This window comes from Ambystoma mexicanum, chromosome 11, assembly GCF_040938575.1.
Source record: "Ambystoma mexicanum isolate Mex_15411 chromosome 11, UKY_AmexF1_1, whole genome shotgun sequence".
Classification (NCBI taxonomy): domain Eukaryota; kingdom Metazoa; phylum Chordata; class Amphibia; order Caudata; family Ambystomatidae; genus Ambystoma; species Ambystoma mexicanum.
In genome coordinates, this window is record NC_090934.1 from 1358123334 (window position 1) to 1358139681 (window position 16348).

Sequence of the window (16348 nt, forward strand, 5' to 3'; positions counted from 1 at the left end):
ATCATACCATCCGATCGCACTGATAAATGTGAATGCAAAGATTTATGCAAGCATTTTGGGTGAACCGCCTGGCCTCAGGTCTTTCCCAGGCTGGTAGACGTGGACAAGGTTGGCTACGTGAGAGGCAGACGGGGTGCAGATACTGTTTGCAAAACTCTCGATTTGATGCCAACTATTCCGGACAGTGAGGACTGCCCAATTTTGTTATCGATTGACGCAGAGAAGGTGTTCGACAGAGTTGAATGGACCTTCCTGCGGGCAGTCATGAGGTGGGCAGGACTGGGAAGTGAGTGGAGATTGGGCGTGACTGCACTGTATCGGGATGCGTTTGCAAAGGTTCTCGTAAATGGAGTGGCCTCAGAACTCTTTGGCCTGGCAAGGGGCACATGGCAGGGATGCCCGTTCCCCTTTTATACACTCTGGTAGTGGAGCCCTTCGCGCAGACAATAAGGGGGGCCAATCACTGCATTTATGGGATGAGGAGAGGGGGAAAAGGAGTACAAATTGGCGTTATTTGTGGATGACCTCTTCGCCTATATATCAGGGCCACTGGATTCTATTCCTACTCTGTTCGCAACCTTGAGGCAGTATGGGGCACTGTTGGGCTTCAAGGCAAATCTTAGTAAAACAGTGGCTCTCTGGCTTCAGTCGAATGAAGCCCTTCTGGCCAACCTAGTGAAAGAATGGGGCTTCCAAGTGCATACTATAGGGATGCGCTACCTAGGGGAGGAGATCACGGCAGACCTGACCAATTTATTCAATGCGAACTATGGGCCCCTCTGGAGGGCGGTAAAGATAGACCTGGAGAGGTCGTCTGCATTGACGGTCTCCTGGGCCGCAAGGTATTCCTCGATTAAAGTAAATGTCCTCCCCCATTGTTTTTCTCTTTCAGTTTCTACCCGTAATTCTCCCAACCGCCTTTCACATAGAAATTAAACGATCTCTTCTAGCATACTTGTGGGCAAATCTGAAACCTTGGGTCCCCTACTCAACTCTGATTCAACTGAAAGATATGGGAGGTATGGAATATCCTGATCTTTAGGAGTACTTTAGAGCTCAGCCCCTTGTTCTTGCAGACCGTCTGTGGGAAAACCCAGAGAAGCAATGGGTGGCCTGGGAGAACAATCTATTCTCTCTGGTCACCCAGGGCGAATGGCTATTGTCCCCGTTCCGATCCCTACCATGCAGAATCAGAGAGCACCCAATATTATCTGTGTTGTGGTCTCTGTGGCGCCCCACCCAAAACATGAAGGGGGTCACGTCCTGGCCTTCTCCCCTCAGCTGTATCTGGGCTCCCCCCCCATTAGAGATAAACTAGCCAGAGTCCATCGCTTTCAACCTCAGTACAATGGTCTGGTGAGAGCGGGGCAGATGTGGAGGGAGGGCACCTACATCTCCAAAGCCGAGCTGGAGGATTCGCAGCACAGGACTCGAGTCCCTGCGCAGACCTTACGGCATTCGAACGGACGTTGAGCGAGAGTTGGGGCACGAGAGGAATGATAGCCCAATTGTACAGCGCATTGCTTACTAAGGATCACCTTACGCAACCCAGCAACCAGCCTAAATGGGAAGAAGAGTTGGAAATCCATGATAAACCAGAGACCTGGGCAGTGATATGTAGGGCAGTGTGGAATTCTGCCATATCCATGCAATACAACCTGCATAATGGGAGGCTCTTAATGAGGTGGCACCTGACCCTGTGCAGGCTATCAAAAATGTTTCCGGGGGTGTCGCCATTGTGCTGGAGGGGGTGTGGAGGGACGAGCGATTACTCGCGCCAGTGGGGGGGGGTGGTGTGAGATGGCACAACTCTTATCTAGTTTTACCCCACATGCCCAGGAACTTGCTGTTAGGAGCGAGAGTGTGCCTAACGTTGAAATGGAAAAGTAGTGCATTGCCAGCGAAAGGAGAGTGGCTGTCCAAAGCGTACTCGATTTACCAAATGTAAAGCATCACAGCCACCCTGCTAGAATCTCATTCCCACATAGACATGATTTGGCACCCATTCTTGGAATACTGCAAAGTATACAAGGAAAAGACAAAGTGGGCGGGCCTAGGCTGAACGGGAAAGCACAGAAATACCGAATAGTTATTTGGGGACTAGGGAGTATAGCCCTCATCGGGTAAGAAGAAGGGACCAGAGAATCGGCTCCGGACACAAAGCAAGCCTTTTACCGTAGGAAAGCGAAGGTTTGGTGCAAATAAGGAAATAATTAATTGGACACATACAGCTCATTAGCCTTCACTGATGGGAGGGGGGAGGGAAGGGGAAAATGGGGATACACTTTAGTCGTTTTTCGTGTTCTATCCTCAGTGTTGCCTAGCTGAAAACATGCAGACCGAATGTGCCCTGCGCATGGACATTTCATGGTGTGCCCTCCGTCAGTTCTCGGGGACCACCACTGAGGATTCAATAACCAGGGCAATGAGAGAGTGAACACCACTCAGTTGGGGGCATCTGAGGACTTGTATGGTTTTTCATGGTCGTTGTTTCCCTTTGTTTGTTTGTTTGTTGGAAAATCAACAAAGCATGGTTTAAAAAAAACAAAAAACACTTGAAACGGTAACCTTGTGTGGCATGAGTATTCTCAAACTAATGGGACTTCTTATTGTGTTTTCCAGCTTATTAAGAGCAAAGTTCATGACTTGACTTAGTTTGCGGTTTACTTGTATTGGTTTTCCTAGTTCTGTGCTAAATGCCCTTTTCGCCATAGGATTTGTAATGCAATAACTAGAAGTCATCCTCAGAGGAGTGAAGTTTACAAATCGGATTTGGACAAGAGTTTGCCAAACGCTCAGGAAATTCAGGCTGGCTTTGTCAAGCTCAAACATCTGTGTGTGAACGGTAAGTTGCACTTGAGTTTTCACTCCCAGGGATTATTTGATACATTTGGAAAATAACAGAGGATGTTGTCTTTCTGACGAAAATGCAGTGTTTGGTCCTCATTGATTAGTATGTAGATTTATTCTAAAAAAAAAACCTATGTGAAGGGAGAAATGTTAAGGCGATAGAAATAAAACTTCGACCCCCTGAGATGGTACTTGATTTTCTTTTTTAATGACACATTAATACCTGTGACAAGTAAAGGCATTATATGTTACTGTGTTCTGTCTTTTGATTTTGCGACTATAAAGAGTTTCCATCTTGAAATAATTCAATATTAGTTTAAATAGCGTGTATAAAAGTGTTGGTGTGTTTTTAAGTAAGAAATGCTCTGTGAGGGGGGTATTTGGGATGGTGAGGGGAGCGTACTCATCTGATCACTTTAATTTCCTACCTTTGCAGTAAAGGTTCTCTGCATAAAATACGTGAATCAAATCATTGTGTACTTTTTTGTCATTTAAAATCGTTTCAAGTAGTTCATTTCATATTTAATGCAGTTGAATTAAACATGTCTATATTGTGAAGTAAAGTTTGCATCTTGTGATTAAATTGATTCAAGGATCTGACTGAGTGTTCCTTTATTATTGAGTTTAATTCTTCATAGAGGGAATTTTTAGGATGGCTAATGATTTTGGAGTAGTTGAATAGACGTCGCCAGTCAAGCCTGGAGGCTAGTGAGACCAAGCCTAACTCATGCCTTATATGCTTTGGACAAAGACTTGGCAAACCCGAGAACTACTTTCCATATATTACCTTGTACGGAACTGCGGTGCTCAGCCTTGTATTTCAATAATCTGGGCTATGGAAAGTGAAGTGAAGTGTAGGGAGCTGGCAACTGCTCTCGTGCCTGTGCTGTTACTGGATGCTCAGAAATGATGGGCACTGTGAGATAAGCATCCTGTGTCCGTGGCGGCGTTGTCGAGTGAAACTTTGTTTCATTAGTATGTTTTTTTTTTACCTTAAAGCAGAAAGTTGATGCAGTTCAGTGGTCTGCAACCTTTGACTCTCCATGTGTTTTGGACTACTACTCCTATCAGCCCTAGTCAATGGTGAGGGACCATGGGAGTCGTATTCCAACACATCTCGAGAGCCGATTGTTGGAATCCACAGGTGCAGTGGCTGAATCACACCATTTGAAAGCCAGACCATTGTTGTGATCATATAGTCACTTCTTAACTTGCTGTTACAGAAATACAGCGAAGATGAGCAACATCTGTCATGGCTTCCATTATGACTGATGTCATAACTGATAGTATGAGTGTTGGGTAGGATTTATCTAGTGTGAGATTCTCCTAACCGGGTGAGTCCCCCAGCACTTTTTTCTGGCCTATTTTTTAATTTTTATTCATGAATGAGTGGGAATCTTTTTCCTCACTCACCTATTCTTCTTTTGTACTCTGGGTACCCCTTTTTGGGTTTATTTTCTTCCATCTTTTTACATGGCATCTTTAATTTCCTATTTTAGCGCACAGCTCCCTATGTGCAGTGTTACTGGAAGTTCCTTTTGGTTTGATTTTAATCCCTTGCAGAACTACTGTTCCCAAGGGTAGGGAGACACTGTTTACCCTACCTACACTTTTCTTGTGTTGGGAAGGGGGCAACCCCTTCCCACCCCCTAAGTGCTTCAGCGAGCAGCATTCGAAGCACTATGATGGGTCAGGGAGGAGGGGGGACAGTGATAGGACCCCACCCCAATATAATCAACACACATAGTGTAGCCCAAGGAGCGAGCAAGACTGCCATTTTGTATAGATGTTGGTGCATTCTGTATAGATGTTAGTAACCATTGTTTGGAGACCATGCCTGTGTAGCAAATGCAGCATTTCATGCACTAGGCCCTAATGAGGTGAGGGAAATCTTCTGCCATGCCCGAGCTCCCATGAGGACAACCACACCCCCAACCGCCTAAGGCTCATTCATTGTTCTAACGGTGTTGCAAAGATGTTTTTCTATCTGCAAGGAATGTGCCCTACAAGGCCGCAGTCATAGACCGGCACCTGGTGTGCATATTATCACACACTGACCACGAGTTATAGCCCATATATCTGACTAAAATACCTCAAGATCCCTGAATTCCATGGCCGTTGATCACCAACCAGTAGCAAGTCCTGAAATGTTCAATCATATGATTTGTATTACAAGGTGCTGGGAGGGATAAATTATAGTTCAAAACAAGGGTGGAAACCTTGGAGCCCAGTAAAGTATTATGATAAAGTAGCATTGTGTTAGGAGTGTAGTTAATTTGTTCTTTGACCTTCGTTGGTGAGAAGATGATCCCCGTAGCACTGAAGTGATGGAAGATGGACGGACTGCGTTGGAGCCAATGACCTGGCATCCCTTATGCGGCAAGCGAATCCTGTATAGGCGCACACCAACCAGCCGCGCAGGTTTTTACTCTAGGTGTTGCACCACAATGACGATGTGTCTCCTCTTAAGCCTCTACTTGTGTTTTTTTGTTTTTTTGTTTTTTTGGCAGACCGTTCTTAGCAGTTCTTTGCTGTTGCTGTCATCTGTGTGTAAGATTAAAGTTATATTTACAAGATCGACTTTATCTTTCATCCCTAGCGGGTTTTTTCTCTGGTGTGAGCGTTCAGGGACTTGCCTTTAATTGGTGACCCTGATGTGATCCCAGCGCCCCCCGTATTTGCAGAGGCTTTCAAGCCCCTTCTCCAGAAGGAGTTGCGCACATCTACAGTGACCGGTCCCAAAAAACATGTGGGATTTACCAAGAGACATTTTAAGAGAAACCCTCTTTGCTCATTGAAGCGGGCGCGGCTCAGAGGAGAGTGCAGGCCGGTGTTGGAACACTTTGACGGAGGAGTTCGGGGGAGCACGCACATGCGAGTAGACTCTTGTAAACGATAACAAGTAGGGAACAGGTGCATGGCGAAGTCTGAGAGGTGTGCACACGTGGAGAGTGATGTGGGTGTGGTTGTGTTATTTTTTATTGGGGTTTATACTGTGACGAGATTATTTCAGTATGGCATTATAAGCTAAGGAAGGAAGGAGAGGGAAAGTGGTACCACGATAAAATATATTGTCTAGAGAAATACAGAAATAAAAGTAGTGGTCTTGTATAAGTAATAAAGCGTACTCTGGGCTCAAAGAGCCCTCCTCCGCCTAAAATGCAGCGGCAGAGGTCAATATTTTAATTAATGAACTCACGTTGTGTACTACTGTAATGTGAACTTTGATTTATAATGGTCACCTCCTTCAGCCCTGATTGAAAAAGGCGAGTTTGTCGCCGAAACACGTGTCTCAAAAAGGGCACTTTGAATATATTCTTATTTTTCTCACAATTACTGTGTGTGGATCTTTATTGACCTCTGGCGCTGCGTTTTAGGTGCAGGAGGGCTCTTTTAGCCCTGAATACGCTTTATTCTCCACCGGAGCAGGGGATTCTACTCCATTACTCCACTGAGTTACTCCACTGAGCAGCCACCACCCATTCCTCAGCGCAGGACACTGATGGTTGATATTCCAAGACCCCTTGTTTATTTACATTACTCTGAATATATATCAACAGTCCTGCTTTGCTTACTACATGATCCTTGTACATTTTTCTGCCTAATATGGCTGAATATCTAAAGAATCGTGAAGAAGATGCAACCAATCTCTTTGCCTCTCGAGGAAGCACTGTACATGCCTTTAAAAACATTAATCCCAAGAAAGAAGATCTTGGGTCCAAATTTGTCAAATTAGAAAGAGCCTCCAGAAAGGAATTTGATAAATACTGGGAAATGATATCACTTATTTAACTAACATTCGAATTCCGAGAGGACTACGTGTCCTAATATTCCCAGACTTTACTAAAGATGAAGACAAGGATTTGGCAGATCTCTGGGAACAAAATTTAAATCATAGCTCTAAATCTATGCTAGAACTATTGGTGGAGCACGCCACACGTGAGTACAAGAGAGCCACTGAATTAATTGAAGAATTGAAAAAAGAAATAGCCAATGCATAAGAAAATGGATGAAATACTCAGACTACCAAGAGGAAATAAAAATTTGCAAACTCAGAAAATATCTAAGAGATGAGAGGGATTATCGTGTTGACCGTGTATACACTTCAAGACAAATACAATCAATTCAACAAACCACTTTCAAGAAGCAGTACTCCCAATACCTCATCTGGCTGTTCAGATGTTGAGTCCGACCCAGAAAAAGACCAAGAAAAAACTTCAGATCAATCACCTAGTAATCAAGTTTTCCTCAACCAAATTCAAAGATACAAAAAAGGAACTTGAAACGCCAATCTCACTAAACAGGTCTGTTTTCAACTTTTCAACTACAAGTCCAAGCCAACAAGAAAACCTTCACACCAGGCGAAGAGGAACGCGGGGGAAATGTAGCCAATCCAGGCGAAACAAACTAAGAGCGAAGACAAACTCGATCCAATACCAGAGAAGCAGCGCGTTGCAACAAATAACCAACCTGGTACTGAATCTTTCAAGCCAAACTCTGAATAAGGATGAAACCTCACTTCTAAATAAAGGTCTGTCCTTTGCCCCACACATGAATGACACAACCGATGTGCACATAGACCTCCAAATTTGTCCGCAAATTAAAATGAAAAAAATATTTTGAAACACTAGTGTCACAGCCCAGACAACTGGAACCAAAACCAATTCAAAGTGACATTACCATCAGGAATTTGGAAAATATCTTTGCCATCAGGTCTTTTCAAGAACGACCCTCCTATAAGATGCATCAAATGCTACATGAGCTAAACATAACACCTATCAGCCTCATCCAAGAAGAAATAAAACCCCAATCTAAATTTACCCCACAGTTGAGTCCTGAGAATACGATTGATGCTTTCTACAAAGCAGTGACTAACGACCTTGACAGGAAAAAACTGACCAATAGCAAGTAACGCAGAAATCTGAAACGAAATGGAATTTGGAAAAGTAATTTGAACCCTTTGGAGCAACTGGTACTCAAGAATCTTAAAAACAACAAGCAAATTGTAATCAAGGAGGCGGACAAAGGCGGTAATGTTGTAATTATGAACCGATCCGACTGCTTACCAATGGCCAATGACCATCTTGGCACTCCAGGCTGTTACGAACTACTATTGACCAATCCTTGACCAGAAATTCAGGCGGAGGTAGAAGAACAAACTCAATCTTGGCATAGGAAAGTATGAAAGGACTACTCTCTGACGATGAAAAAGAATCGATGGGGATCAAACAACCGACCATCCCCATAATTTATTTTTTGCCCAAAATACACAAAACCTACGAATCCATACCTGAGGGCAGACCCATAGTCAATGGGATTGGTTGGACTACAGAAAGAATTTCAGAATATTTGGACCATGTACTCAGACCTAAGGTACCCAAACTACAAGCATATCTGAAAGACTCAACGGATACAATCAAGAGACTGAATGAAATTATATGGCAACCAGACTATTTACTTGCAACATGGGATGTTAAGGCCTTGTATACCTCGATCAAACACAAGACCGCAATCAAAACGCTGCAATACACTATCAGAGAGGAATCGGCTTCCCACTATCATTTTTTAGAAATGCTAAAGGAAATGTTATCCCTAACTTTGACCAACATCATCTTTCTTTTCAATGGTCAGTATTACCGACAGAAAATGGGTGTAGTAATGGGAGTTAAATATGCCCCGGCGATTGCTAACCTGTTTATGGGAATGTGTGAAGACCTGCACATCTACACGGATACATCATTTAATAAGAATGTTATGTGGGCTCGTTATATAGATGATGTCCTACTAATATGGAAAGGACCACCTGAGGAACTAGACAAATTCATGCAGAGAGCCAATCTTAACACCCTAGGAATTATCTTTACGGGCACCCACAATAAAACACACATCAACTTCTTGGATCTAACTATGTGCAAGACAAGCTCCTGACAAGAACCTTTTGTAAGCACACAGAGGTAAACTTGACTCTTTGCAACTTGCTGCCACTTTTTGACCCAGTGAAGAATAACATTCCGAAAGACGAGTAAATCAGAGCTCGTCGAAACTGCACTGAGACCAATACTTTCGAACAAGAATGCAAAATACTTTACCACAGATTTAAAGAACGAGGATACAAGGCCAGGCACATCAAAGCAACGTCTGAAAAAGCACACAATATAACCAGAGAATCCACTTTGATACCAAAAAAACTAGGCTCAGAGAAAAGACCTGAAACAGTAAAACTCATTACCACTTATTGTAGCAACAATGGAACCTTACGTGCAATACTACAGAAAAATTGGCACCTCCTTAAACTGGATGAACATATCAGTAAGGACATTGACGATCACCCTACAATCATCTATCGGAGAGCCAGGACACTCAAATCCAACTTCAGTCCATCCATGCTGCCGGAAAAAGATAAATCCCGAACACAAACATGGTTACAGACAACAACCTCAGGATTTAGAAAATGTGGGATATGCACGATGTGCAAACATGCACATGACCCGACTAACAAATTCAGACAGTTTTGGCACAACAACCAGGATCAAAGATGATATCAACTGTAAATCGAAATTTGTTGTGTACTCAATCATCTGCATATGTCGTAAAATCTATGTTGGAAGCACCATCCGTGAATTAAGGATAAGAGAACATCTATCTACATAGGCAACCTAGATTCCACACTGCCTCTTGCGGTACACTGGCAATCGCACCACCAAATGGACGATAAATGCAATATCAAATTCATTGAACTGAGAAGAATACGCCCTGGTAGACGAGAGGGCAACCAGGAATTGCGACTGAGGCAACAAGAAGCACGAACCATATGTCACCGTGTGGGTCTGAACTCTGATAATGAGATGGGAGTGTTCCTATGAGGAGAATATACTAGAGCCTCTAATGTTGATGCGTGATGCATTGGAATTTAATTGTTACAATTAACTGTGTACTGTTGTTATCTAGCACAATACTTGGTTTGGGTTTCAGTCAAACCCTATTTGAACCTGCAATGGAGTCGTGGCCCCTAAAAGCCCTTACTACCTTCCCAGGGAATGTCGTTAACTCATATCTCAGTCTCTGTGACCCTTGAATGCTGTTTATTCATGCATGCCTATTTAAGGCTATAACATATCCGACTCTGGATACATGACAGCTTTACCACTCATTTATCATTATTATTATTACATTTTTATATTTTTCTATTTTTATCTGCTCACACTACTAGCACTCTCTCAACTCACACCATTGCAACGGTAGATGCATATGTGTGATACTATTTCCAATGATCCAGACCCGACACTCCTCAATTGATGCCAGTAACTAGTTAAAATCGTGCACTACCTTCTATTCCATCCGGCATTATAACCTTTCGGTCCCTTAAACATGGTGCTCTGCTTCACATAGGCAGCAATGACTAGCGAAGGAGGACTGTGGTTGCCATGGTTACCTTCCCATACCACAAATCCCAAGCGCGGCGTCCGAGCCTCTGTTGCAGACGCCGACGTTTGAGAACAGTCACCTCTTGCGAGGTAAGCCCTTAGCCCCTCATATCATTCAAATGCGTTCTTTACTTTCATGAACCTACCCGGCACACGCCGCACTGTAACACAGTGCCGCGCAAGTGAAGCCACCACATGTTATTTAACTTGAAAATATACTTACGATGTTTGAGGATTCACAATGTATATAGATGCACTGCATGATAACTTCCAGCGTACTTAAACGCTTTACCAGACCAGACCTAAGCCCTTCATTGCAGTTGGACACTTATTTCACCCTGTTTATTATACCCGGCACACGCCGCACTGTAAACGGTGCCGCGCAAATGACGCCGCCACCTGTCACAGATCTTGTAAATATACTCGCGATATATGAGGATTCCAAATGTATACAGATGCACTATTTGGGAAATTTTTACCGCACAAAAACGATTTGATAATACGTCCCTTTTATATAAATATTAGACCTAGTATGCGCAACATTACGTACCCTGGGGTATATGCGTCTTAAATGAAACACCATCATGTTCTGGCTAAAACGTATGGAACATTTTCTGATGAATATTACCAATCCGTTTAAGTGAAGTCTCGGCAACTCGCTTCTTAAACTCCTGCAGATAAACCATGGCACCGCTATTTAGCATTATTCTGCACTTACCTGGAACGCTATTAGTTAATGTAACTATCCTTTCGACAGGCAGGATTTATCCCATGAACAAGGCAACCAACAAATTGTAAAACTGACTAACACTGGTACCTATTAGGTAAGAGTTTATTCCTATTGATGAGGTAATATATACTGCCAAAGATATATACTTTATCACGTAGCAAGCTTAGAACTGCTATGTGTTCTAACTAATGCATTATATTTTCTTTTTCTCTTCCCACTGCCATTTTATATATTTTTTCTTTTCCTCACCTATACCAATCCTTCCCTTACCCCTCTGTGATACACTGTATGCCATAACCAATCTACATTTTTTGCAACTTGTACTTTTTGTTTGACTGTTTGTTCAACTTTTGTCATGATTGCTTTATTGTAATTGATGAACTCACGTTGTGTACTACTCTAATTTGAACTTTGATTTATAATTATGGTTACCTCCTTCAGCCCTGATTGAAAAAGGCGAGTTTGTCGCCGAAACACGTGTCTCAAAAAGGGCACTTTGAATATATTCTTATTTTTCTCACAATTGCTGCGTGTGGATCTTTATTGACCTCTAGCGCTGCATTTTAGGTGGGGGAGGGCTCTTTGAGCCCTGAGTATTTTTTATTCTCCACCGGAGCAGGGGGTTCTACTCCGTTACTCCACTGAGCAGCCGCCACCCATTCCTCAGCGCAGGACCCTGATGGTTGATATTCCAAGACCCCCTTGTTTATTTACGTATGTCTTGTATAAGTAGTAGGCCTGGAACAAGTAGTGGTTCTTATTTTAGTTTATTGTGCTGTGTTAATTGAATGAAGACCAGGCCCTAGGAAGGGCATTTAATTGTGTGTCCCTGCGTGATGTGGCAGTTGATGGTTGTGTGAAGTAGTGTGGGTGCAGGGAAGGGCGACAGAAAAAGGTGGGAGGTTTCTTTCTTTTTTGTTGTCGATTGTCACAAGCATCAGCGCGTCAGCAGGGCTTTGCAAGGTTAGTGAGACATATACAGCACCGGCATGGTATAGTTTGCTGCACGCCTGGGATGTGTGCAATAAAGGAATGGTGACAATACACACAATGACAAGGGAGGTGGTGGTTCGCGGGACTGCCGTGGACTTTGACATGTTCATTTATGGTATTGCTGTGCTCATGGGGGTGGTCCCTCAGATTGCTGAACGGTGTTGGTGAGTGCCCATAGATTTCATCTTTCGTCCAGTTGTCACCTGATGTGGTGTCGGGACCAATATTGTTGCTGGATTTACAGGAATTGTTGATTTCTGACAAGAGGGTTGTCGTGCTAGGAAATGACATGGACGGTGTGAGTAGCACACAGTGCTCTTTATCGATCCAACAGTTCAATTAAAGGAAGTGACAGATAACAAAATGTTTGAGAATAATGACAAAAATGGGTAGATAATTAGAGATTTGCATCCCTGTGACAGAAGGGTGCATTGCCCCCCGATGGCAGTATAACGCCACCTCTATTTCTTGACGAAGACTTGCAACACGTGCCTTCTCAGTTGTGGACTACAAATTCACGCAATATGGGATTACTGAAATACGTGACCCCTGTGCGTATAACACTGAAGCCAGGTACGGTACTAACCAGGGTGAAACTATCCATTATCAAGGGAGGCGGAGGAGGGTATTAGAAATACAATACAGGCCCTACTGGAACAGGGGTTCATCTTGCCATTACAAAGCGATATACCCTGTCAAAAAATTAACAGGGGACATTTGGAGAAGGATTCAGGACTTGCCCCCCCCACCCCCATGGTACAGAAAGAATTTCCAGTCGTTCCAAATCCTGTGACAATGTTATGCAGTGTCCCCAAAGAAGACACATACTTCACTGTAGTGGACTTGAAGAATGCATTCTTCTCGATTCCACTCCATCCTGAGTCAAGGTACTTCATGGCATTTACACTGGGCCAGATGCCTTTCGAACATACTAGGTTACCTCGGGGGTACTGTGAGAGCCTGAACATCTTTAACACAATACTGCACGCTGATTTAGGGAACATTCAGGTGCCCTGCATGATATCCAATACGTGGATGATCTGTTAGTGTGTAGTGGCCGTGAGCAGCACTGCCGAAGGGATTCCATTACACTCCTTCAATTGCTGGCCTATAAGGAGTACAAGGTCGACAAGGCTAAAATGCAACACTGCCAATAGGAGGTGCTCTATCTGGGATAGTTAATATCAGCAAATGCTAAAAGGATACTAAGAGATAGGGCAGCGTCAGTACGCGCAACCCCCAGACCCACCTCAGTTAAGGAAATGCAGGTGTTTTTGGGGCTGTGTAACTACTGTAGAACATGGTTCTTAGATCACGTAGCTGTCATAACCACCGGACTGGTACCCCGGTTTTCATCCCCTAAAGGGTCCAGCTGGACCCAGACCTGTCGCCTTTGGCGCCAGGCTCATAAAGTGTGCTGTGCACACCTTTTTCCCTGGGCACGTCCTATTCCATCTCATCTCAGTCAGCCACTCGAATCTGGGCCGGATGTGGCCATAGGAATCCAAGAAGCGGTACGTGCAGATGCATTCAGGAGTGGCAGGGTGGAACCATCCAGCAGAGCAAGGGGGTGTGGCCGAGACCAGGCTATTTAAGCCTGCCCCACCCGCTTTGCGTTATTCTGCCCAAGCAGCGTAATGCTCACCATCGCCTGAGAAGCTAGTGCAACCACCTCATTGAAGCATCTGGCCTGTTCTCCAATGACCCACCTCGGAGAAACCCCTTACCTGCAGAGACAGAAAAACCATCGCGGAGAAGCATCTAACCTGCAGAGTCAACAAAACCATTGCAGAGGTGCACTTACCCATTTATCTCCATCAGAACCAGCTGAATCATCGCAAAAGGGCCTCGTACCTGCTCGCAGTGTCTCCATCCTCGACCTGCCAGAGCGCACTTACCTGGCTCGCGGAGGTCAACCACCGACTGCGCATCTTACCTGATTCTCGGCAGGAGCATACTCACCACTATCTCTATCGCGGTCACAGGCTTCTTCCATCTGCCGTCAGGCCCGTGCGCCACCACTCTTCTCAGGGCGCCACCAGATCAGCCCTGCAGGAGAGAAGAAGAAATAAGGTTAGAAACTGGATTGGGACATTATATAAGGTTACGCGCCATCACATTTCGCGCTTACCTTCTTGGGGAACACTTCAAAGTGCAGCACCAGCATAACGGCTCTGCTGCATCGCCTTCGCCTGTAGGAGAGAAAGAGACATTATAAAGAGAACAACCTTAAGTCATGTGACAAGGCATTAATACTTGTATGAACAATAATCAACACAAAAACTCTTACCTTTAAAGTGGTTCGGTCACAGCCGGTCTGGGCCACCACATCTACGGACCAGTGAAGCAACTGGGCCATCCGGAAGCGCCCCTGCTGATCAGAAGCAGGACGGAGAGCTTGCCTTCACTAAATACCATGTGAGCCTATATGGGTAAACGCTTACTCACCTCATTTTGGGATGAAAGATCTGAAGAGTCACGATACCTCCACCCCATTCTTATTACCTCTTGTGTTCCCGCAGGGGCAGTATCAGCATCCAAAACAGTGTACTGGGCAGCAGCTGGGGGTGAGAATCGAGCCTGGGGAGCCGAATCCAGGGAGGGCTTCAACCGTGCCCCAACGTCTCTGCAGAGACCAGGTGAGCGTAACAGTGGTGTACACAAGACCACTTCTGCAGGCCCTTCACAAAAAAAACAAAGGATCATAAGTTACAGTGGACTGCAGATATGATCAAACCGTTCGATCTAAAAGAAGTAATTGGTTCAGCACCCTTGCTGGCCACCCCAGACCACACACAGGAATTGTACTTGTTCTCACATTCAGATGGTCAGCTCCTGACCGCAATATTGACACAGAAGAGCACTATGGGACATACACTGTTGGCCTATTATAGCGGCACACTGGATTGTAATGGGGTGCTCAGTTAACGTTGTATGTGGAACCTTCTCTATTTGCCATCCTAGAAAGGTCAAAGTCCACACTAACTACGCAGAGATTTTCGGCATACAAGATTATTATTTCAAAGCACCACATAAATGGAAAACAGTGAATCCTGCTACCTTCCTAACAGTTGTGCCCTCTGCCGAAGATCTAACGGTGCACGACTGTGCCACATACGTGGGGGAGGAGGATGACATCCCCAAATCGATAGATGGTGGTACGAGACAGTGGTTATGAAAAGATTGCCCATGCCTTATTCTGCACAGGCGGCGGATCTCATAGCGCTCATTGAAGCATTGAACGTCCCAAGGGTGCCATGTCGGAGTGTATTCAGACTCTGCGTACTTCACAACTACTATGCATGCCGGTCTATCCCGCTGGAAGAGGAGGGGGTTTCGGCGGGCCGATGGATCCCCATTGCAGCATGCAACACTGTTAGAAACATAGAAGTATTATCCCAGCCATCTGTTGTGACGGTCTCAAGTGCGCCGCCCACACCAGCCAACGAACATCCAATACCTTGTACAGCATTGCCTATCTCCCAAATAATTGAATAACAAGGAAGAGCCCAAGAAAGGGAGATAGAATTGTGGTTATGGAGGGGATGCAATCAATCCCCAACAGATCTGTTGTAGCGACGAGAGCTTCGGGAAGACAGTAATACCCCGGGAGCTGCTAGCAGTAGCCTTTGAACAGTTACATTACCAATCTCACAGTTCGAAGCAGCACATCACAGCAGATATACAGGCGGACTGGTTTATACTAAATATTCAGGAGAGCATAACAGAAATTGTCATACACTGCAGCACATGTTAAAGTTTCAGTACATGGATGACAGTACAAACATTACAGGGCACATTGCCCCACCATACTGGGCCGTTCCATGAATTATACATAGATTATGCTGATATGGACGAGCGTTGCAATAGCTCCAGGTACCTCCATAGTAGTGGTTTGCCCTTTCTCAAGGTGGGTGGAAGCCAGGCCTTGCGCATATCTGGATGCCAAATGTGCTGCTATATTCTTGGTATGGGATGTTTTCCCTCAATGCGGTGTGTGCAAGGTTTTAAGGTCAGACAATGGCAGACATTTTTTCAATGCACTGTTTCAGCATGTCACAGCACCACTTGGCAGTAAGCACCGGCTGGGTTCAATTTACCACCCACAGGCCAATGGCGTTCTGGAGAGGATCAATGGGCTCCTCAAAAGCAATTGTCCAATCTGTGTACCACTTTGAAGAACTGGGTGCACTGTTTGTCCCTGACCCTCTTCAGTCTACTTACAAAGCCCAGCAAAGACCACCATTTGTCACCTCACGAGGTGGTCACTGCTCGCCGTATGCACACTCCCATATCCCCTGTAAGAACAGCTTCAGACGCACATAGGGCAGCAGCGGTGTTAGGTGAGAAT

At 44.7% G+C, this 16348-nt stretch overlaps 1 protein-coding gene across 1 annotated transcript in view; it reads left to right on the forward strand.

The window, feature by feature from the left end:
* Positions 1–16348, forward strand: part of MTMR10 (myotubularin related protein 10) — a 431932-nt gene that overhangs the window by 275310 nt on the left and 140274 nt on the right. The window contains exon 10 of the mRNA XM_069624915.1: positions 2715–2845. Coding sequence (XP_069481016.1) covers positions 2715–2845 — 131 coding nt within the window. The remainder of the gene's footprint in view (positions 1–2714; positions 2846–16348) is intronic.